The sequence below is a fragment of the Perca flavescens genome, chromosome 23, assembly GCF_004354835.1.
Source record: "Perca flavescens isolate YP-PL-M2 chromosome 23, PFLA_1.0, whole genome shotgun sequence".
NCBI classification, from domain to species: Eukaryota; Metazoa; Chordata; class Actinopteri; order Perciformes; family Percidae; genus Perca; species Perca flavescens.
Genome location: NC_041353.1, coordinates 26730191 through 26753826, shown reverse-complemented (window position 1 = coordinate 26753826; position 23636 = coordinate 26730191). Strand labels below are relative to the sequence as shown.

Sequence of the window (23636 nt, the reverse complement as noted above, 5' to 3'; positions counted from 1 at the left end):
GAAGATACAGAAGAAAATTCCATACCCTATGTGCATTCAAACAGAGAAAAAGAGAGTTTTGCCCTTTATTCATATAATATTTCTATATTAGTTCTAGGACACTGGGATGAATGGGTGTGTGTCAGTTTGCAATGTTTAGTTTGAAATAACCTTTTTGTACTTGATATCTTAATTTCCTATTACTGTAAAGTAGTAGGTTATAGACCTTTATATCTCTACAATGCATTGTTGTCATTGTCATTTTACAGTTATCCTTCCAAACATTATTTTACAAAAGGATTACTTTATAATCTTATCCTGACAAAAAACATTTTGATAAAAATGTGTGAAACCTCACGTATGAGATAATTACAATTGGGTCGTTAAGTTGAAATACAGGAGTAGAAGACAAATACAGCTAAGGATGAACACTTCATTATGGTATAAATGTGTGCGATTTATCAGTGTAAAGTGAAGGAATTAATTTCCTGCAGGGGGCAGCAGTACGCCAGAGATGCGTTTATCCCGTTTATCCTGCCAAAAAGCACATGGAGAAGTCGTTGTCCTGCTTTCAAAATAAAAGTAAGAAAAGTTTAAGATTTCAATTGATTTATAATGCATTCAATTTTCACAGTGAAGATTAGATTAATAGTAAACGTAAAAAAAAGTTATAAAATATATTATACATCACTGTGTAAAAGGTGTAGGCCACTTGTGGGAAAAGAACCAGTAGTGCACATTCTGCACTCAACCCATTCAACCTCTTTTTTCATTCAGACCATGGCAACAGCCAAACGCATAACTGTCTTTGGCCTGTTTGACTTGTTTGACAGATAAAGACAGTGATGAAAAGTTATAAAACAGTCACTGCGTTTTGAAATTACAACAGACTTTAGAAAATATACATTTGGAACTAAAACAGCTGAAAATGCAATAAGTTGTTATCGTGGAAAGAAGCAGGATTAAATACCAGTTCATTATGACGACGGAATCATTTTAAAACTCCATGAAATTATTGTCTTTTGTCTTGTTTATTCATGCGGATCTTTATCTCATAATAATGACTTGAATAATATTTATTTATTTATAATATTGACCACTCCTTTTCCAGTCAGTCAGTATCGGTGACGATTTTATTGTGAAACCGGAAGTATTATTTTTGTTGTGGCTGGCGGAACATCACCGGCTATATTATCGCTGTATAGTTACGCCGCGTCGCACGTTGCTAGTTAGTTGCAATGTTGTAGCTATAGCGCGATAGCCAATCCTTCGCTGGGAGGGGAACCCACCGAGTAGTTTGACAAACATACGGAGGGAATTCTCACTCACTATTCAACTGCTGGTCAACGGAAATCACTCACCCAAATAGTAACGTTAGGTAGCTGGTTGTCTTGTCATTCTCCTAACCAGCTAGCATAGCCTAGCCCGGTAGCCTAGCCCGCTAGTTAGCAAGCTATCCAATCGCGTTCTACTGTCTACTCCCTCCGTGTGAACAGTCTCCTGCCCAGCTGGAGGACCATGGCGATGAGACAGACTCCGCTCACCTGCTCCGGTCACACCCGGCCTGTGGTGGACCTGGCCTTCAGTGGAATCACTCCCTACGGCTACTTTCTCATCAGCGCCTGCAAGGGTGAGACCAATGGACAGCATGTTCACGTTCATGTCACGCAAATAATGTTTTACTAAAAAATACTCAAAGTGGTTCTAAGATATAAATCCAGGGTGACTGCTGACTTAACCTTACGCTGCATCCTGCCTGATTCGTAAAACACTTGAACTGTAAATATTGTTCTTAAATTGTTCATTTAAACCCTTGAATTAAAGTTTCTTCTTGGAAGCTGCTGTTGCCACAATGCTAAATCAGACGTTATCAAAGTGAGGCAGTCTGGCTTGTTTAATAGACACCTGTCGTGTGCTGTATCCACAGGTTTCGTCCTAAGATGCATTTGACCTTTGTATCCTCCCTGTTTTCTTTTGTCAGATGGCAAGCCCATGTTGCGCCAGGGAGACACAGGGGACTGGATAGGAACGTTTCTGGGTCACAAAGGCGCTGTCTGGGGAGCCACTCTGAATACAGACGCCACCAAGGCAGCCACTGCTGCAGCTGACTTCACAGCGTGAGTGAAGAGTCCAGTCCAGACTGGACCTGCCTAGCTGTGTGTCTTTAACCTTGTGTTGTCCTTCGGTTCACAGGGACCCGATCAGTTTATTAGACGTTTTGTATTGGCCTGGCGTTGAGCTTCGGGTCCCCGGTGACCACTCGCCTCATCTCTTCCTCTGGGGTCTCTCGGCAGTTGACATGAAATGAAAAATGCCCCGTTGAACCCAAAGCACAACGCCGGGCTAACTCAGCGTTACTAAGCTGGTTCATTTTTTTTGGGGGGGGCATTTCTGCCTTTATTTGATAGGAAAGCTGAGATATGAAAGGGGAGAGAGAGGGGGGAAGACATGCAGGAAAACCTTCACAGGTCGGATTCGAATCCCGGACCTTCTGCGTCGAGGAATAAACCTCTGCATATGTGCGCCCGCTCTACTAACTGAGCTAACCGGCCTCAAGCTGTTCACTTTTAACTGGGGATATCACCATAGTAACCTGCGCTGCACAGATAACATGCTCTGGAGGTGATTTAACTTCAGAGCATTAAGATTAAAACACTTGGGGCGGCCTCTAGCTCACCCAGTAACAGTGTTCGCCCCGCGTTGGCTGAGTCCTGCAGTGGCGCAGGGTTCAAATCCGACCTGTTGCCCTTTTGCTGCGTGCCATTCCCCATCTCTCACCCTCTCTCATATCTATCCGCTGTCCAATAAAGGGAAAAGCCCCAAAAAATAGAGAAAAAAAAAATGAAAACACTTAAGGTACATGTCCATATACACGTTTTCACGGATGGGATCGCCCCGCTTCCCGGCATTGCACGCTAGTAGGCATGCCACCCATTTCTCTTCACTGACCACTGACAAGCAAAGACAACAGGCTACACCCTCCTACAACCGCAATGGCTGCAGCTGAATGGACGATGGAGGTGTGAATCTTCACTGATCTCCCAATTTGATTACGATTATCATGTCTTCGATCCAATATCTCGATGTGTCAAATAAATGTTTCTATTAAAGCCATGTAGGATATTTAATTCATAGCTTTTCAAGCTTCAAAAACAAAAAACAATCTGCAGTGCTCTAATACAAAATAAATTGGATACATAAAACTACAGCACTGAGCACATGGCACTTCCTGAATGTGCAGAACATACAAGAAAATGTAAACACAAATGTAGTTAGGCCTACATTAAATTGTAAACAGAAATAATCGATTATGAGCCGGCCGATTATCGATGCAGGATCGTCCACGATTCGATGCATCAATTATTTGATTAATTTCAACACCTCTAATGGACGAACACTGACGTGGGTCTGGCTGCTCTAGGATTTCAAAACCGATTTATGCAAATGAGGATCATGTAACTCAACGCCTGCTTCACTAAAGTCCCCGGGACACTACCAGAATGCATTACACGGCTGCTTCCATAGAAATGTATGGGAACTGTGGAAATGACGCTGACAATGGATGCACACCATTACCCCTGTTTTCCACCAGGCATTGTGGGATGGGAGTCAAACGTGGTCAGGTTTATTGGCATTTCTTTAAACCAATCACAATTGTTTTGGGTGGCGCTAAGCGACGGAAAGGGTGCTGCTGCAAAATGGCCTTGGGAAGGAACTTGTTTTAGTGGAACATTCAAAAGTTTAAAATGTCTGTTCCACTTCCTGCCCGGCTATTCGAACCCATTGACTTGAATGGCTGTGATTGCTCTCGGGGGTCATGGCGCCTCCGGAGCGCAGCACAGACGCGTGCCTGCCAAAGAATAGTCATCAATCCGCTCATTGGAAAAATGGAGTAGTCATGGATAAAGTACAGAGTTTACAATAAAATGAAAGCATTAAAAATAAATTGAGACATTCTATACATTCTATCAATTATACTGAATAGGGTCTAGGCCTGGGTGCGACTGCACCAGCACGTCCATCAGTTCTGGTGTTATGTTATCTTAATTAACAGCTGTTCTTAAGAGACCAAAACGAACAACAACAATTAATTTGTCATGAAACGTATATTGTCTGTGTAGCCACACACTGATATAGGAAATAATGATATGAAGGAGAGTGTTTTGAGTCAGGCTGTATCACAGGGCTGTGCAATTACACTGATTTTAAATCACTGAACGAACCTAAATATTATTGTGGGAGCTACATGAACTTATAAATTCAAAAAGATGTACCTCTGTGCTTTTCAGAAAGGTGTGGGATGCAGTGAGTGGAGACGAGGTCCTCACACTGGCACACAAACACATCGTCAAGACTGTCACCTTTACTCAGGTTAGTGGTGTCTCTGGACATTAGCTATTTAAATAACATGTTTATGAATCTGATTGTTTCTGTACATATCCTATATGCATTAATGTGGATGGGATGATTTTATTGGGATATTTCTGAAACCGCCAGTGAGTATACTTCTGCCTCTCGTCTCAGGACAGCAACTGTCTGCTGACTGCAGGAAACGACAAGCTGCTGCGCATCTACGATCTCAGCAACCCTGAAGCAGGTTAGCGAATGTATCAAAGAGAAAACTTGCTTGTTTGTACATGTAGGATTTGATTTATTTGGTGTGGTTCAAAATGTGCCTCCTTTGTGGATTTCTTCGCCATTTGCTGTAGATTCTGCTCTGGTCAATGCAAACCTACTCCCTACTGGAGACAGATCAAATTTAAAATCAGTAGCATGGGAAAGGCTTTGTAGCTCTGGGTAGTAGGAATATTAGGAGAATAGCCACATTATCCCAGTCAAACCTCTATCTATCTATCTATCTATCTATCTATCTATCTATATATAATTTTATTTTTTGTCTTCTAATGTAGTTGATTTCTTTTTTTCTTACTTACGTCCTTTAGCACCTCTGGAGATTGCAGGTCACACCTCAGCCATAAAAAAAGCCTTGTGGTGTAACAACGACAAGCAGATCCTCTCTGCTGCCGATGACAAAACCATACGGTCAGTGAAGTGGCTTTCTCGTGATTTACCTTTTTTGTTTGTGTGTTAATGTCCCATCTTATTGTACCTCTTATCTTTTGCACCCCACACTCTACAATAATTACCACTTATATACTATTATCATATCTATATATTTGCCTTATGTCCTCTCTGCACCTTATCTATTTATCACAGCTTTGCACAGCTCTTTACTGTGCAATGCATTCCCACTGTATTTGTATCCCTCCTCTAAAAAGTGCATTTGCATCATTGTATTGTACTGTATTAATAGTATTGTGTTGTGACTGTTTTCAAGGTACCTGGCTGCGATGATACCTTATTTCCCCGCTAGGGATTAATGAAGTCCTCTAATCTACCTATCTATCTATCTATCTATCTTATGCGACAAACTTCCAATCATCCTTCTGTGTGCGTGTCTGTGTGTCTAGGCTGTGGGACAGGAGCTCCATGGAGGAGGTGAAGACGCTAACGTTCGACACGTCAGTGAGCAGCATGGAGTATGTGGCGGATGGAGAGATACTTGTGATCACATACGGAAAGACAATCGCTTTCTACAACGCTCTAAGGTACGCTGTACTCACACCATACACAACCTGGAATCTAACATGTCCACACTAATGGGAGTAACATTTTAAAAGTCCCATGACATGGTGCTTGTTGGATGCTTTTATATAGACCTTAGTGGTCCCCTAATACTGTATCTGAAGTCTCTTTTATATAGACCTTAGTGGTCCCCTAATACTGTATCTGAAGTCTCTTTTATATAGACCTTAGTGGTCCCCTAATACTGTATCTGAAGTCTCTTTTATATAGACCTTAGTGGTCCCCTAATACTGTATCTGAAGTCTCTTTTTATATAGACCTTAGTGGTCCCCTAATACTGTATCTGAAGTCTCTTTTATATAGGCCTTAGTGGTCCCCTAGTACTGTATCTGAAGTCTCTTTTATATAGGCCTTAGTGGTCCCCTAGTACTGTATCTGAAGTCTCTTTTATATAGACCTTAGTGGTCCCCTAATACTGTATCTGAAGTCTCTTTTATATAGACCTTAGTGGTCCCCTAATACTGTATCTGAAGTCTCTTTTATATAGACCTTAGTGGTCCCCTAATACTGTATCTGAAGTCTCTTTTATATAGACCTTAGTGGTCCCCTAATACTGTATCTGAAGTCTCTTTTATATAGGCCTTAGTGGTCCCCTAGTACTGTATCTGAAGTCTCTTTTATATAGGCCTTAGTGGTCCCCTAGTACTGTATCTGAAGTCTCTTTTATATAGACCTTAGTGGTCCCCTAATACTGTATCTGAAGTCTCTTTTATATAGGCCTTAGTGGTCCCCTAGTACTGTATCTGAAGTCTCTTTTTATATAGGCCTTAGTGGTCCCCTAATACTGTCTCTGAAGTCTTTTATATAGGCCTTAGTGGTCCCCTAGTACTGTATCTGAAGTCTCTTTTATATAGACCTTAATGGTCCCCTAATACTGTATCTGAAGTCTCTTTTATATAGACCTTAGTGGTCCCCTAATACTGTATCTGAAGTCTCTTTTATATAGGCCTTAGTGGTCCCCTAATACTGTCTCTGAAGTCTTTTATATAGGCCTTAGTGGTCCCCTAATACTGTATCTGAAGTCTCTTTTATATAGGCCTTAGTGGTCCCCTAATACTGTATCTGAAGACTCTTTTATATAGACCTTAGTGGTCCCCTAATACTGTATCTGAAGTCTCTTTTATATAGGCCTTAGTGGTCCCCTAATACTGTATCTGAAGTCTCTTTTATATAGACCTTAGTGGTCCCCTAATACTGTATCTGAAGTCTCTTTTATATAGACCTTAGTGGTCCCCTAATACTGTATCTGAAGTCTCTTTTATATAGACCTTAGTGGTCCCCTAATACTGTATCTGAAGTCTCTTTTATATAGACCTTAGTGGTCCCCTAATACTGTATCTGAAGTCTCTTTTATATAGACCTTAGTGGTCCCCTAATACTGTATCTGAAGTCTCTTTTTATATAGGCATTAGTGGAGAGTGGGGGTGTGGCCTTAACCAACTGCCACTTTGCTCGTTTGAAAGCCATGGGGCGTTTCTCAATACCAAAAATGCAAACTACGGACTTGTGTTCTTGGGGAGAACGTTGTTGCTGGTTGTTCTTGGAAGAATTAACTCGCAAGTTTACAAGCACAGAAAACTCTGTTAACAGTTTGAGACGATGCCTTCTTCCTGTTATTGCTCAACACTCCCAGCACAGAGGCTACCTGCAAGGCTCCAAAATACCAGCTAGAAATAAAAACCACAACAATATAACCACTTTGTATTAAAACAATCTCTGGACAAGAAAACCTCATAATGCTACAACTATTGCAATAATATCGAAAAATAAAACTAATTGAGCTTTAATTTGATTGTTTATGGTTTAGCTCAAACACCCCTTACTTATTCAAAAGAGTGGAACGCGATCCCTACTATTATTAGCATATAAGTTTAAGTCAGTTTAAATTAAACAAATAAATAGGCATATGCACTGGTGTGTCCTATGTGTTCCTATTAGTGTTATGTGGAATTATCATTTCTATATTATTGTAGTGCACTGTATATGCTCAGGGAGATGGAAATTAGAAATTCAAATTATAAAGGTTGGTGTCTCCCCTTTGGTCTACATAACATGTCATAGCAGGTTACCACTTTATGTACAACTATTCATTTATCATAAAGACTGAAACTCAACTTCTAATAAATCAGAAAACAAATACACCAAAAATATGAACTAACTACAAAATATAATGTAGGCTATAGCATACGGCATACTTTAAACAAGTCTCCCGAAAAGAAACTGGTGTATGGAAATCCAACCATCATTGAATGCCGAAATGAATGTTGGGATACAGGTGCTGCGAAGTTCATACAAGTTACCAACCGATGTATCCTCGGTAAATGGGCGTGTCAAGAATACATCCGGGAATTTTAACTGTTATTGGCGAAATGGGAACTTGTGTATTGGGACTTTGGCAACACAAGATGACGTTTCACAGGGACACAGGAACACAAGTCAATAGAAGAACACAGATTGGGAAACGCCTATGATGTCTCTCTCTCTCATGGGTGGGCCAAATTCTCTGGGCGGGCAAAGCAGAGAAAGGGGAGGTAACCTTGCTCCTTATGACCTCATAAGGAGAAGATTCCTGATTGGCCCATCTGAGCTTTCATTTTCTCAAAGGCAGAGCAGGATACCCAGGGCTCGGTTTACACCTATCACCATTTCTAGCCACTGGGGGACCATAGGCAGGCTGGGGGAACGCATATTAATGTTAAAAAACCTCAAAGTGAAATTTTCATGCTATGGGACCTTTTTAAATGTCAATTGGGATTCTGTCCACACAATATTTCTGAGACCCATATCGGAACAGTTAACTTTGTTTTTCTTTTTCAGGCTACATCCACACTAATGTTTTTGTTTTAAAACGCATAACTTTTTGCTACATATCCACACTTCTCCGGTTTCCGAGCACCTAAAACTGAGACATTTTAAAGTTTAAAATGTAACTCTTTCATTCAACGGCATTTTAAAACAAAAATGTATTAGTGTGGACTTGGTCTTGGTCAACAATTACAGCCAACTAAAGTGGGTTGAGTTGTTAAATCAATAGACCATAGACATTACACAAGTCATTTCTGGGCTCCTACATTGAGACAATTTTTCATATAACAATTTTATACTCTTGCCGTTGTCTTACAACAAAAAGAAAGTGACCACACTTGTTTTTCATGACCAGCTTTGTTGAAATAAACACTACTGCTACATGGGAAGGGAGAGGAAAAAAAGATTCACAGAAGAATCACGATTCTTCCAGAAGATTTACAGAAAGAAACGGTCGAAACTGTATGAGCACCTGGCTTGTGCGTATGGAGGAAATATTTATTCATAATTCAAAATGAAAGTCCAAAGAGAAAACAAAACAATTTTTTTTTTAAATTTTCCATTTGGATTTAATATTTGGCTTTTGAATTCCAATTTAACATTGGATTTTCATTTGGATTTAATGTTTGGCTTTTGAATTTCCATTTAACATTGGCTTTTCATTTGGACTTGACACATGTCAATGTAAATGAGGAGGCGTGGCCCAAAGGCTGGTGGGAGGGTCTGAAACCAAAGGGGTGCAGAGGCCCCTTATGAGCAGCAGGGGGAGCTTACTGCTGAGGAGCGTCTGTGCCATCAGGCTGGCTTGGCCTCTTATTTCACATGCACAACTAACAGACAAATAAACAAACAAATAATTCTGGACTAGTAGACCAATAGACCGTAATAAGGAGACAATAAATAAATTATAGAAGACAAAAATAATATCCAACGGTTAACAGTGTAGGTTATAAAATCTAACCGCAGCGGGAACAAAAGACCTTCTCATGCGCTCACTAGAGCACCGAGGCATTACCAATCGCTCACTGAAAGAGCTTCGGAGTCCTTTGAACAGTGGGTGTAATGGATGGCCTTCAAAAAGCAGGACAATTTTTAGTTTTGAACTAATCCTCTTCTCTACAATAACCTCCAGTACATCCTGGTTAAGACCAATAACTGAACCAGCTCTCTTGATTAACTTGTTTATCCTATTTTTGTCCTCAACAGATATACTGCCTCCCCAGCACAGGAGAGCATAAAAAAGTACACTAGCCAAAATAAAAAAGTACACTAGCCAGTTTAAAACACGGACGGAGACAGCTTCTCTCTTTTGATGTTATATTTAATTAAAAGAAGAAAAAAAAGCTGCACAATCACACACACTTTAAATAAATTTAATTCTAAACATTGGTCAGACAGACCAGTTTGCTGAACTGGCGATTTTATATTGCAGTCCAGTAGAGTAGGGACAAGAGTGAACTGTGTGGCACACTGTGTGGTGCACTGGAGTTGGAGCCTAAAATAATGCCCCCTTGTATTTATTCAGTTGAGAATTGATTTTGAATCGAATCGTGAGATTCTGAAAGATTTTTACCCAGAATGGAAACATTTAGCCAAATCTGTTATGGTTGACAATCAAACACTGAAGCGTTTTTTTTTGTGAGACTGGTGTTTTAAAATGTATACATTCTGAAAAGCTTTTATGAACATGTTTAATTCGTATGCATTATTGTATGTAAAATGCCAAATTAGGGCACCTGGGTAATGGGGTGGGAATCACCAGAGGTACCACAATACAATATTATCACAATATTATCACAATATTATCGCGATATTCTGCAATATTTTGCAATTTATTACTTTTTTTCCAACTTCTTTATTATGTCTCCAAAGGAAAACTTTGTCAACATCTGTTTGTTCATCTCACATGAATTTTATTGCTGTAAAATGTGACTGTCAAGCTGACTAACTAACCAGCACTTTAATGAATATGTTATAAATGTTGTATACACCTGGCAAACTCAACTGTTTTCATTTTTAATTAAGGTGGACTAGACTGTAATACAAACAGGTGTGCACTGCTGTGCTACTACAGGTATGTTTTACAATGCAACTTGTACAAAAAAGTTGTGCAGGCCCTTCAGCCCCTAGGGAAAGGCAATAACTGTTAAATTTAAATAAAATAAAACATGTAGCCTTACATTCAAATAAAATGTTAAAATTAAATAAATTGCAACATGTACTCTTTAAGTAAACAAAATGGGCTACTGTTTGCTGCCAACCTTGGTACTAAAAAAAGTTCAAAAACATTTGGACAGTGAAGGAATGTCAGCATTCTTGCTCAGAAAGAGGAGCTGATCCCTTCTTTGCTCCTTTGTGCTGTGACAATGTCTCCAGCCCTCGAGAAGACCCTTCCGGCTGAGACTCTAGTACCTCGGATACAAAGGTATCTTTTTGCCAGCTTGGCCAGGAAAGGATAGACTCGCTCATGTGATTTCCACCAGCTTAGAGGCTCTTCTGTGAGTGACAGTGGTGTGACCTCCTGGTATCTTTTCACTTCCTCCTCAGCTATGGCAGTTAATGATTTTGTTGGGGCTCCAACATCACCATAAGTCTGACCAAGTAAGTCGGTTAGCCCACATGACTTCCTCATCTTGGCTGGTCCGGGTTCCTCTTCAGTATAGCCAGGTTACTCCTGATGCTCCTGGACTTCTGCCTCAGAGATGGTCTGCTGCCTAATTTCTTCCTGTAGAATTCACACACACACACACACACACACACAGTAGGAGAGAATAAATATGTACTGTATCTTTTAATTAAGTATGCAGAAATTGTTGTTTATATTTGGTAATTTATAGTTTGTCTTTATTTTTTTAATCTTTACTAATATGACTACAATATTAGTAGAGAGTGACATGTGGGTTAAAAAGTATTCTGGTTCTATTATTTAAATGTTTGATTCCCTGAAGGGTTACTGCCTCGGCAACCACTCTGGCAAAGGTTTCCTGTCTCTCCTCTGGGGAAGGAATGGCAGGGTTTTAAACCGGGGGTCCAGGGATGATGCTGTGTAGAGGGTGTTCTTATCTGCTGCGCTGGCGTATCTCTTTTTAAGATCTTGACTGATGCTTTGTTTGACGTCTCTGATTAGCGCTGTGTCACCAATGTTGTCCTGTGTGTCATGTAACAACTGTGCGAGCAGCGGTGCGACGAGTGAGAGAGTAGGATTCTTTTCCTCAGAGATCGCGGTGGTCGCCACTTGCATCGACTTCAATGCTCGCACAATTTCTTCAGCGTTCCCAATATCAGACTCATTCAATGTGAAGACATCTGTGCTACTCTTTCTTACTTCGGGAGACAACAGCGCTGCACAAACGGCAGGCTGCTGTTCAAGAAACCGCAGTAGCATTTCATAAGCACTGTTCCATCTCGTGCTGACATCAGTCTTCAGTTTATGGGTCGGGAGCTGGACCATCGTCTGTTTTTTCTCCAAAGCGTGGTTTGCCTCCGTGCTTCTGTTGAAAAAGCTGGTTATTCGCCGTACTCTCCCCATGAGCCTGGCCACTGCTGGCAGATTTAACGCGCGCTGCGACGCCAGATTCACTGTGCGCGAAACACTTGACGTGGAGGTGTCCCGCTAACTGAACGGCAACGGCCATGTTAGAAGCGTTGTCGGTGACAACCACCAGGTTTTTGTCTGCAATCCCCCATTTCCGTGCTGCATTTTGAAGAAGGTTAGCAATGTTTGCCCCGGTGTGACTTTTGTGTACTACTCTAGTTTGGAGAACGTGAGACAGCAGTCTTCTGTGAGATAATCAGCTGTAATAGTCACATAGGACTCCACTGCCCGTGACGTCCATGCATCACAAGTCAATGCTACACGTTCTGCTGGTTTCAAACTTTCCTGAACTTTAAGCTTAACTTCTCTGTAGAGCTTGGGTAAGGCTGTATCCGTGAAACAACAGCGCGACGGAGTCACGTACCTTGGTTCCGGTGTTTTTAGCAAGTGACAAAATCCCTAATTTTCCACAATGTTGTATGGACGCAGGTCTTTGCACATGAAGTAGGCGATGGCTTGAGTTATTTTCTTAGCTCGCTCTGAATTGGGAGGTATCTTTGTCAAGCTAAGTGCGTCCAGTGTTGGTTGGTTTTTCGGCGGAGCTGGTTTAGCATTAGCTTTACTGTCCTTGGCTAACGCTAATTCTGGATGGTGGCGTGTGAGATGAGCCCTCATGTTTGTGGTATTCCCTGAGTATTTTATTTGCATACAACACTCCTTGCAAATCCCATGTCTCATATCCATCTCAGTTGTCCCCTCCTTGTTAAAAAATCCGAAAAAAGTCCAAACACTTGATTTAAACGCAGATGGTGCATTTCTGATTTCTTTCTCTGACGCTGCCATGTTTATTTTATCTACATCCTCCTGCACGCTGACAGTCACCCCGCTGACCTCACCAGAAAACAAACAGCGCCATCTGGTGGACTGAATAAGCAATTGATTTTATTATTCTACTACCAAAAAGTTAAATTCTCATGTGCAATTTAAATAATAAAAGATCGATACTTGGCGTCTGTGTATCGATACAGTATTGCCACGGGAAATATCGCGATACTATGCTGTATCGATTTTTCCCCCACCCCTACTGGGTAATAGGGGTGGGAATCGCTTGGCACCTTTTTTTGATTCGATTCAGAGACAAACGATTCGATTCTAAACCGATTATCGATGCATCTCGATGCAACAATTTTTTCACGTACATTTCCATGCTTTATTTTTAAAAATGTATACATATAAATGAATTTGCTACTCAGTTTGCTAATCTTCTTAGACAAAGCAGCTAGACAAAGCTTAGATGCTGCTCTCCCCCTACTGCCCTCCCCCTACTGCCTGCTGCTCTCCCCCTACTGCCTGCTGCTCTCCCCCTACTGACTGCTGCTCTCCCCCTAATGCCTGCTGCTCCCCCACTGCATGCCTGCATGCCTCCCCCCACTGCATGCTGCTCTCCCCCTACTGCATGCTGCTCTCCCCCTACTGCATGCTGCTCTCCCCCTACTGCATGCTGCTCTCCCCCTACTGCATGCTGCTCTCCCCCTACTGCATGCTGCTCTCCCTGTACTGCATGCTGCTCTGCATGTTGCTCTCCCCCTACTGCATGCTGCTCTCCCCCTACTGCATGCTGCTCTCCCCCACTGCATGCTGCCCCCCCCACTGCATGCTGCTCTGCATGCTGCTCTCCCCCACTGCATGCTGCCTCCCCTACTGCTCTCCCCTAGTGACTGCTGCCTCCCCCACTGACTGCTGCTCTCCCCTACTGCCTGCTGCTCTCCCCCACTGACTGCTGCTCTCCCCTACTGCCTGCTGCTCTCCCCCTACTGCCTGCTGCCCTCCCCCTACTGCCTGCTGCTCTCCCCCTACTGACTGCTACTCTCCCCCTACTGCCGCGGCCCTTTTTGTTTTGTTGTGATGTTGAGAAGCAAGACACGGGAACTTTCTTTCTGGAGCATTTATTCAGAGACAAACTGAAACCTATGCTGTACATTTACCACTTAACAAATAAACTGCTGATGTATTCTCTGCTCTGATAGCCGACAGCTGTCTTCTCTGAACGCATTCACCGTCCCTCTCTCTCACTAAGCACCTTAAAAGAGCTTCCCCGGTCTTGTAACACAAGGAGAGCCTGCCAGAGCTTCTTGTATTTGGTCCAAAAGTCCGAACCATCCAAAAAATGCTTTCACACTATAAAGGAACCGGACCATGGTTCAGTTTGGTCCGGACCGAGACCACCTCTTTTTATCGGACCAAAATTTGGTCTTTTGATCCGGACCGCGGTCCGGGGGAGGTTTCACACCTGTAATTTTGTTTCGGATCAAACTAAAAAGTCAGAAAGTCTGGACCAAACGAGGTACGTGTGAAAACACCCTTAAACATGCTTGTGAAAGTCCCCTTCTCTCCCAGTAATCTTCCATGTCAGAGGCTTAGTCATGTTTAAAGGGGGATAATTGGCTTCTTAGAACATGAAGGTGTCCGATGTAATGTGATAAAGTAGATGAACAGCCTATATGTGTTTTGCCTAATTATTTTATGTATGCCTTATTAGATCATGTGTACATATCCATCCATCTTTGTCCGCTTATCCGGTATCGGGTCGCGGGGGGAGCAGCGCCACTCCTCTGTGTACATATTTAAAAAACATTATTTTATTTTTTCTTTTGTGGCCATTTTTGTGTTTTTTTTTTTCTGCACTCTTGCCTAAACTCTAAGTTGTTGTCTATTATCCCATCCTCTTTCAGGAGGACAGTAACTTTTAAATAAAAATCAACAAATTTTTTATTTTTTTTAAATAGATTAACTTCGAGTTTCGAATCGTTCTAAGAATCGATTATTTTACCCACCCCTACTGGGTAGCTCACCTGGTACCATATAGAGGTTTACTTCTCGACGCAGCGGCCGCGGGTTAGACCGACCTGCGGCCCTTTGCTGCATGTCATTACCCCTCTCTCCCCTTTCATGTCTTCAGCTGTCCTATAAAGCCTAAAATGCCCAGAAAAATTCTTTAAAAAAAAAAAAATTGAATTACATTTATTCACAGGTGCATGGTTATGACTTGGTGCGGTAAGGGCCACCTTCCCAAACGTGCGTTGGCAAAGATATTGATGTTGTAGACATGTAGCTTCTCCACAGTGACTTCAAGTAAGTACAACATTATATTTTTAAATATATTTCAGCCTGGACCTGATAAAGACAGTGGAGGCCCCGGCCCCTATCAACTCAGCCTCCCTCCACCCAGAGAAAGACTTCTTTGTTGCCGGTGGAGAGGACTTCAAGCTCTACAAATTTGACTACAGCACTAAAGAGGAGCTGGGTGAGGAGCAGAGTGATTTTTATATAATTGTAGCTATGTTTTACCCATGTAAGGTAATGGATCCAGTGTTGAAGGTAGTTTATTGTCCATTTTGTGAAAAACAGATTTGTATAATACACAATTTACAAAAAAAGCTAATTCTAAAAAATTGTAAGTTTTACAATTTGATTCTGTGACTGATCATATAAATGTAAAAAAAGAGGATGTTTAAATGTTAAGCTGTTTTCTTGTCATAGTAGCTAGGAGAAACTAAAAACAGTCACATATTTACCACTTACGTCCTAGTTGTCCCTCCTGTCTGCAGAGTCCTATAAGGGTCACTTTGGTCCAGTGCACTGTGTTCGTTTCAGTCCGGATGGCGAGCTGTATGCCAGCGGCTCTGAGGATGGCACGCTCCGACTGTGGCAGACGGCTGTGGGGAAAACCTATGGCCTGTGGAAGTGTGTCCTTCCTGGTAAAAATACTTTGATACAGTCAGATGTAGAACTAGCTATATGACATTGAGTGCAAAGTCTTATCTTTTCAGCAAAGGGCAACCACCAATGCTAATTGCGTGAAAGTGTCTGTAAATGCATATTACGAAGTATCTATGATTTTTCTAATTCTACTTTTTTTAGTCCTGCCTTACTCCTCAGAATGAAGTTTTAGTATGATTGTTCTAATTCTATATATATTGTCTTGCCTTACTCCTCAGAGGACCTGGGGGCCGAGAACTCTGAACAGATGTACACGTTGGCCCCTGAGATCAAAGCATGAGGAGGAAGCAGTGCTGTTTGGAAATGGGATGAGAAGAGAAAAGAATGGCAAAGGAAATGAGCAGAGTAGTGTTCCAGCGTTCTATCTGGCCCCAGCAAGGAGCAGAGTCCAGAGCACCGCCATCCATCAGGAACTGATGTGGATATTATGACTGCCTTGTCTGTCATTTGCTAACACGACAGACAGACAGACAGACAGACAGACAGACAGACAGACAGACAGACAGACAGACAGACAGACAGACAGACAGACAGACAGACAGACAGACAGACAGACAGACAGACAGACAGACAGACAGACAGACAGACAGACAGACAGACAGACAGACAGACAGACAGACAGACAGACAGACAGACAGACAGACTTACTTACTTACTTTATGCAGTCATATGGGCTGTAGAGTAAAGCAGTAGACCTGTGAGTGTCGGCTCATCGCTGCCTGCTTTCCCTCTGATTAGCCCAATTCTGTCTGCTTAAACTTGTTTTAAAGCTTTTTGAAACCCAACCCCGCTCAATCACATTATGCTAAAAGATATGTTATGAGCTGGACCAAGGCTCTTGTTTTCAGTTCACATTTACAATATTGTTAGTAGTTGCACAGTTTGTGCTTAAAAAGTGCTTTCATTTCTTTAAACATTGCTTTGAGTATCTGCTGCTTTTGTACTTGTTGAGTATATAAAGTCAAGTGTCCAAATAAAAAGATATTGTTTTGTGTCAAAGCAGGCAAGAGAGAAATGCCACTGGGTTTTTATTTTTCATTTTGGTTTCTGTCTTCATTTGTTTTGTTTTTTTCATCTTTGTTTCAGTCTTCATTTGTGTCCAGTGATGAAATAAATAAAGGCATTACTGTTTTATTTCAAAGTAATGCACAAAGAACAAACTGGGTTTGGTATTTATTTTTTGGTATGGGGATGAAAAGGGTCACGTGGTTATTTTATAGTGCAAATTTGTTAGGTATAAGCGAGCACTTTCACACTAGGAAAACTGTAACAATGTAAAATAACTAAATATAAAGAGATGACACCATAACAAATACTGTCTCGTGCTATCAAATGGTATCAATAATTTATTTTCATATAATGTGCTATCAAAACAGGGTGATAGAACCCTGGATGTATTAAGAACGTGTGTCAAATACTCGTGACGTGCGGTTTGTTTTAAATAGTTGTATGTTTGTTCCACCAATGGGGAAGAGCTTCTAACAGCATCTGACCAATAGGAGCCGGTCTCTACAGGCAGTCACCTCCCTTTGAAACTTCCGGCCCGGGTCGTCCCCATGAAAATAGGGTCGATGCTACATCGCACCCGATACACGTGTAGACGTCAACACTTGGCTTCCTTTTCCGTCATAATCGTACCCGAAGACTGACTTCTTAATCAAAAACCACACATGGACATGTTCCAGCAGCAATGTGATTCGAAATTTGGAGGCGAAATGAACAACATCGGCAACCAAGATTTCGCTGACGTAACGTTGGCTGACTGTTACGGAGTATAGCAGTAAATCCCCAAACAAGGCTTCTAAACCAAAAACTACACCACTGAACAAGTCCCATGCATGGATGTATTAGCTGAACCCATGTTGATGTTGACGCCTGCGCAGTATGCTCGTGTTGACGTCGACACGTGTATCAGGTGCGATCTAGCATTTTCTCCCTGGTGCAGATTTCACCCAAAGCAGCAATTCAACAAGAACCACTTTCATTTCTTCATTCTTCTGAGAGGAGGAGGAAGCGAGAGCAACGACAACAAGTCATATTCATTTTCCTTTTAGTTCCTTCTTATTTCTTTGACACATGCTTCTGTTCTTACCTCCTTAGCTAATATTTGTTTTGCGAATTAAATCCAGTAAGAGGCGCTGGTTAGCCGTTCCGCTCAGACCAAACCTCCTCTCCATTTATCCCACTTTCCCCCTCTGTGTTAGCTAGCTAGCTAACTTACTCTCCCTCCATCCGCACGCCGACATGCCGGAGTACCTGGACGACCCGTCTGTTCTCACCAAGGACAAGCTGAAGAGCGAGCTGCTGGCCCACAACGTAGAACTTCCGAGTGGCAACCCGACCAAAGACGTGTATGTGCAGCTTTATCTGAAGACCCTCACCGCTAACAACAAGAAACATGTCACGTCCACGACTCTGGACGCCTTTTCCAGCGACGAGGAGCTGGCGCCGCCCGTAGTCTCCAGCAGAAGTCGCTCCTCCGGCAGAGTGAGTTTTGTTATTCGTTTCTGAATTCATCTTAAATTCAATTTAACGTTGCCAAGCTTACACAGCACCAAGGAAAATAGACCTTTCATTTTTAGCACCTAAAGTAAAGTAGTCTATACCTGTCCAAAACAAATGCCTATCGAAAGTTAGCAGAAGCTTTAAACTTCGTCGTTGACCATCATTCTGTAAACCTCAAACTAATCAACTATTATTTTCAGTATAAAATGTACATCTGCTTTGACAAAAGACTCCCTTAATATTTTTGCCAGGGGTCCCCACCCAAAAAAGACTTATGTAGCTTTTACCACAGCCAAGGATAGAAACCTTCTTCGGTTGCCACTATCATCCTCAAATACTTTATTTGGAAATTGGCCTATTGCATTCTCTTTATGTTTACTTGATCCCAGTTTGGGAAGCATAGCTTTAACAAAAAACAAAGCCCCATGAATCTGTGGCCAACCTTTTATGGTAAACAGGTGGTGGTTGTTGTCGTCAGTCGTTATTATATGTGAGATTTGAGGTGCAGACCGTTAAAGCGCAGATAAAGAAGTTGATAGATGTTTGTTCTGTTTGAATGAAACCTGTTTCTTTTGGAGAAGTGTTGAGATTGCGTTGCTCTCAACTGTAAGGTTTTTGTTTTGGGGTGTAGGGTCTCAGTTTCTTCTGTTGTTTTAATACTGATAATCCCACTCCAGCCAGCGACTGACTGCATTCTTCAGAACCTTTACACAGGAATGAAAGATTTTCTTCTGAGAAATACCTTCTGAAGCTGACTTTTTTTAAGTCATTGAACCCAGAAGTTGATTGTACATAGCGCGTATTAGACACATGCAGCCACATTCCTGGAACCGCTTGCGACATGTATGTCCGAGTATGTCTCAACTTAACCACCTGCAAGGTTGTCAGCGGTGTGTCTGCATGGCATTATATACCCTTTTGTTCTTTAGCATGCAAAAACGTTTTATTTACTTTTTAGGGATCCAAGCCCGAGTCTGGAAGAACCGGCGGTAGCAATAGCTACGCCGTTCGCACAGCAGGGCTGTGGAACCCTATTGTTTTTCTAAGGATTTTTATTCAGATTCTTCTTCTTCTTCTTCTTCTTCTTCTTCTTCTTCTTCTTCTTCTCCGCCTAAAACTCCGACTGTAGCCTAAACCGTACATGGTGGGGGGGTTGCAATTTTCAGGACTGGTCCAAAACCCTGCAAGGACCTCAGGCGCAAAAATTGACCCATTTCCACCACTAGGTGGCGCTATAGCAGACAAAAACGCGTTTGTTCCTATAACTCCCCCACCGTACACCTGACATTCAAAAACCATACTTCAACGCGTTCCTTGGATCCAACTGAATCACGTGATATAGGCCACGCCCATTTCCGCCTAGACTTTTATGCGTGAAAAATCGCGATTTATCAAAAACCTACTTTTTCGAACTCCTCCTAGACCGTGCGACCGATCTGCACGAAACTTGGACCGTAGCATCTCCAGACTGACCTGACTAAAAGTTATGGAAAGAATTTTTGTACTATACAAATTGTGCATATAACGCACAAACAAATTTGCATAGCTAACTATGAAAACACCAACTTTGCCATATCTCAGCCAAAATAAAGGCTATCAACCCCAAACTTTAGATTATTCTTTGCCATGTCCCTCCGGAGGTACCCCATGCGTTTTACAAAAATTGGTCACTAGGGGGCGCTACAACTACAAAAAGTTTATATCTCATGAACGGCTCATCCAACTTATACAAAATTTGATGGGTACCATCTGTGGCCAATCCTGAGGCCTCCACTAGAATGGAGTACCGAGGGGTCAAAGTGGGCGTGGCCTATGGGACCCAATGTGACCCAACTCTAGATTCACCACTTACACTAATGTGAACAACCTTAAATTTACAGGGTAGATGGACAATGGGCCGTGGATCACACGTACCAAAGATTACACTTGTGGACCACTAGGTGGCGCTGTAATGTTTTTTTGACATTAACTCACAAAATACACATCACACATTAGAAATTCTTACATCCACGTGTTCCTTGAATCAAGCTGAATTGCCTGATGTAGGCCCCGCCAATTTCCGCGAAAAACGTTTTATCGCAGTATCGCGCAATGTGCAAAACCAACTTTTTCGAACTAGTCCTAGGCCGTGCGACCAATCTGCACGAAACCTGGTACTTAGCATCTCCAGATGGACCTGACAAAAAGTTATGGAAATCATTTTGCTACGTTACACTATGCCAATTTGACAACCAAACAAATTGTCCTAGCTAGCTACCACACACGTATCATATCATATCTCCATTAAATTTAAAGTCATCACCAAATGACTTGAGATCCTTGTTCAACATTCCACTACGATGCTCTCTACCAAATTTGACGACGATCGGACTTTAGCGGGCACTATAAGCAACGTTTATTTGTTTCGCCCACTAACTCAATGCATTTAAATGGGAAATTTGCAATTGCAATATCTCTGTCACAGTAAAAGCAATCAACAAAAAATTTGTGTTGCTCATTCGGGATGGCGTTCTGAGGCGCTCTACCAAATTTGGCAAAGATCAGCCATTAGTGGGCGCTATAATCAACATAAAGGTGTTTTGCCCTGTTAATCAATGTTAATGGAATATTTGCAATGGGTATGTATCAAAAACCTTGCAGGTCAAACTTCTCAATATTTACTGATGTTTACCTCCTACTGTTATGTTTTGGTTTTCGCTTTCGCATGCTCCCCTGGTGTTAAATACAATAAACAAACTTCTTAACCCACCTGACAAAGTTTCTACAACCTTCACAGTGGACAAATATTACTCTTTTCTCCCACTTTTTCAATCCAAAATCAACACCATTCATACACCCTGATACCGCGCAATTAAACATTGCAGTTGGTGCTAAGTGGAGAGTCTGTCAAAGTGTGATTGGTTATGTCGGTGGCATTGATTCTTAATTTCCCACGAAGTTGATCGCGGTCACGTGTCAGTTAAACTTCTCATCTCCAATCCTATCTGTATTTGTGAGAAGTGGCTCTGTCCTGAGTTGAAAGCCTACTTTACGGCTTTATTGTCAACTCAATAGGCGCGTGTGCTCGTGTCGGCCGCTGTCCATTTCCTAAGGTTCTGAAATTCAAACAACTTTTGACTACTTTACGTTTTTTTAAACGACGTGCGCATGTGAGCACCCTCGGAGGAAAACATCAATCAGCGCCTACGACGCCATTTACAACAACCTGACCACCTCCCCTGCTCTTTCAACCACCACACCTGCCTCCCCCCCTCCACCCTCTCAGTCACTCTCTCATTTCTCTCTGCTGTCCCCTGTGGTCAGGGGGGTTAAGAAGTTTGTTTATAGTAGAGAATTGTTAAAAGCAGTCTGTGCATGCATGGAGACGAACTGTTACCCACTACATTTTGAACGGCAGAGTACCCCAGACCTTGTGCATCAAACCACTCGATATTCACCGACGTGTTCCCCCCCTGCTTAATGCATCGGGTCCCGCATTGGCGCAGCTTCGCGGGTCATCAGGGGCGACTGGCGCGGCTCCCCGGGGCGTCGCGGACGACTGGCATCGGAGGCGAATGGCATCGGAGGCGAATGGCGTCGGAAGCTTGGGCCCCGTCATAACTGCTTGCAGTTCTAGTACTAACTTTATAACTTCATAATCATAAATAGTCGAAGCGTAGGGTCTTTTGGAGCTAAAAGCTAACAGTTGCCCCTTTCTGCTGGTGTTTTCTTTGTCTTCCTAGCCCTTACAAAAGGTTTTGCGTCCAGCCTTGAAGTCCAGAGTTTTTCGGGTATTTTTAAATTGATCCATACTGTTATATCCAAGATTGATACACTGTGAGATGAAAGCCTACTGAGTTGAAAGCCTACTTTACGGCTTTATTATCAACTTAATAGGCGCGTGTGCTCGTGTCGGCCGCTGTCCATTTCCTAAGGTTCTGAAATGCAAACAACTTTTGACTACTTTGTTTTTTTAAACGACGTGCGCATTTCCTCCGACCCTCGGAGGAAAACATCAATCGGCGCCTACGACACCATTTACAACAACCTGACCACCTCCCCTGCTCTTTCAACCACCACACCTGCCTCCCCCCCTCCACCCTCTCAGTCACTCTCTCATTTCTCTCTGCTGTCCCCTGTGGTCAGGGGGGTTAAGAAGTTTGTTTATAGTAGAGAATTGTTAAAAGCAGTCTGTGCATGCATGGAGACGAACTGTTACCCACTACATTTTGAACGGCAGAGTACCCCAGACCTCGTGCATCAAACCTCTCGATATTCACCGACGTGTTCCCCCTCAAATTTTTTTGTTGTTTGTTAAGGGTGCCGTATGTAGGATTGCGAAGATCCAGGACTTAACATCAACAACTTCTCAGTCCCTCCCCCCTTTCCACTAAAGCCCAAAACGGTCTCTTAAGCCCCTCCCCCCACAAGGGAGAATGAATGCGTGTGCATGAGCAGTGATTGAGATGCCCTACAGGCATTAGGTGGTGCCAGAGGAGCCGGATTGTTTTTTTTTAAATTACCTGCTTTATGTAGGTCTACTCGAACAAAGGGTCAGTTTCAAGCAAATATGACAGAAAGTTAGTTCTATAAGTCTTACCTACTGCACTTTTAATGGTTAAAACTGTTAATCATCTTTACTCAGGACCCAAACAGGCGCAGTGTCGAGTGTGAAGTTGTTGGGATGAGTGTTTCTGGAGACAGCTGAAAGCAGCAATACCACACACCAAGCAATCGACCCGTCCAGAACAGGCACATTTTCAACTCGCACTGCACTAGTGTAAATCAACAGAGCACTGCTTTCACTTCCATGTTGTGCTACATTCCTGCTAATTAACAAATCTAATAACCAGCAGGGAGTAAACCTAGGCCTGGCAGGGAATACACTGCAGAAACCCTGGCTTGATATGATATGCAGTTGAAGTTTCTATGAGTGGAGAACGCATTTTAAACGTCACTATCGCAGTCAATCATGTTAATTCTTTATCACAATTGTGCAGCCCTAAATAATAAATGTATCCAATATCTTATACTAGGGACTAATAGTTAAGATAGCTCTTGGATTTTAACCTGAAGAAACATGTTTCTTGTAAGTTCCCAAACTTTATGGAAATAGAATCGTTTCCCTAAATTATGGTAAATGAAAAGCTGTTAAAAGAAGATGATGTTCACTCTATCTCACACTCATTAAAAACTAGTAATTTTGGAATTATTTTGCCATAACCACAGTTACATAATGTCACGGTGTCATTGTACATTGTATGTATTTGTAGAAACTACAATATCTGTGGTGACATTCCAGCCTTATAGCCGCCAAAAATGCGCCTTAAATCGACAGCGTGGGACCATTTGTGGACAAAACAGTTTAAGTTTTTTCTGCTTACAGTATAAAACTCCCAAGCTTGAA

The 23636-nt window shown here is 42.1% G+C and overlaps 2 protein-coding genes across 4 annotated transcripts in view; both read left to right on the top strand.

The window, feature by feature from the left end:
* Nucleotides 1-1136: 1136 nt before the first annotated feature.
* On the top strand, nucleotides 1137-16049 carry strap (serine/threonine kinase receptor associated protein). Its single transcript, XM_028571077.1, has 9 exons — nucleotides 1137-1609; nucleotides 1961-2096; nucleotides 4269-4350; nucleotides 4504-4576; nucleotides 4923-5022; nucleotides 5451-5588; nucleotides 15133-15269; nucleotides 15574-15723; nucleotides 15964-16049. The coding sequence occupies exons 1-9, from the start codon at nucleotides 1498-1500 to the stop codon at nucleotides 16023-16025; spliced, it is 990 nt and encodes a 329-aa protein (XP_028426878.1). The 5' UTR covers nucleotides 1137-1497; the 3' UTR covers nucleotides 16026-16049.
* A 1238-nt stretch (nucleotides 16050-17287) lies between these two features.
* tmpoa (thymopoietin a) overlaps nucleotides 17288-23636 on the top strand; it is a 46274-nt gene continuing 39925 nt past the window's right edge. For all 3 annotated transcript variants that reach the window (XM_028570767.1, XM_028570766.1, XM_028570765.1), the window contains exon 1: nucleotides 17288-18232. In XM_028570767.1, the coding sequence (XP_028426568.1) occupies nucleotides 17990-18232 (243 nt within the window). In that variant the 5' untranslated portion in view covers nucleotides 17288-17989. The remainder of the gene's footprint in view (nucleotides 18233-23636) is intronic.

Excerpts from the sequence above, each read along its gene's own strand:
- strap (XM_028571077.1), top strand. The coding sequence starts at position 1,498 with ATGGCGATGAGACAGACTCCGCTCACCTGCTCCGGTCACACCCGGCCT. Across the intron at positions 2,097-4,268 it reads GCTGCAGCTGACTTCACAGC|AAAGGTGTGGGATGCAGTGA; the intron begins GTGAGTGAAGAG and ends TGTGCTTTTCAG. Across the intron at positions 5,589-15,132 it reads GCTTTCTACAACGCTCTAAG|CCTGGACCTGATAAAGACAG; the intron begins GTACGCTGTACT and ends AATATATTTCAG.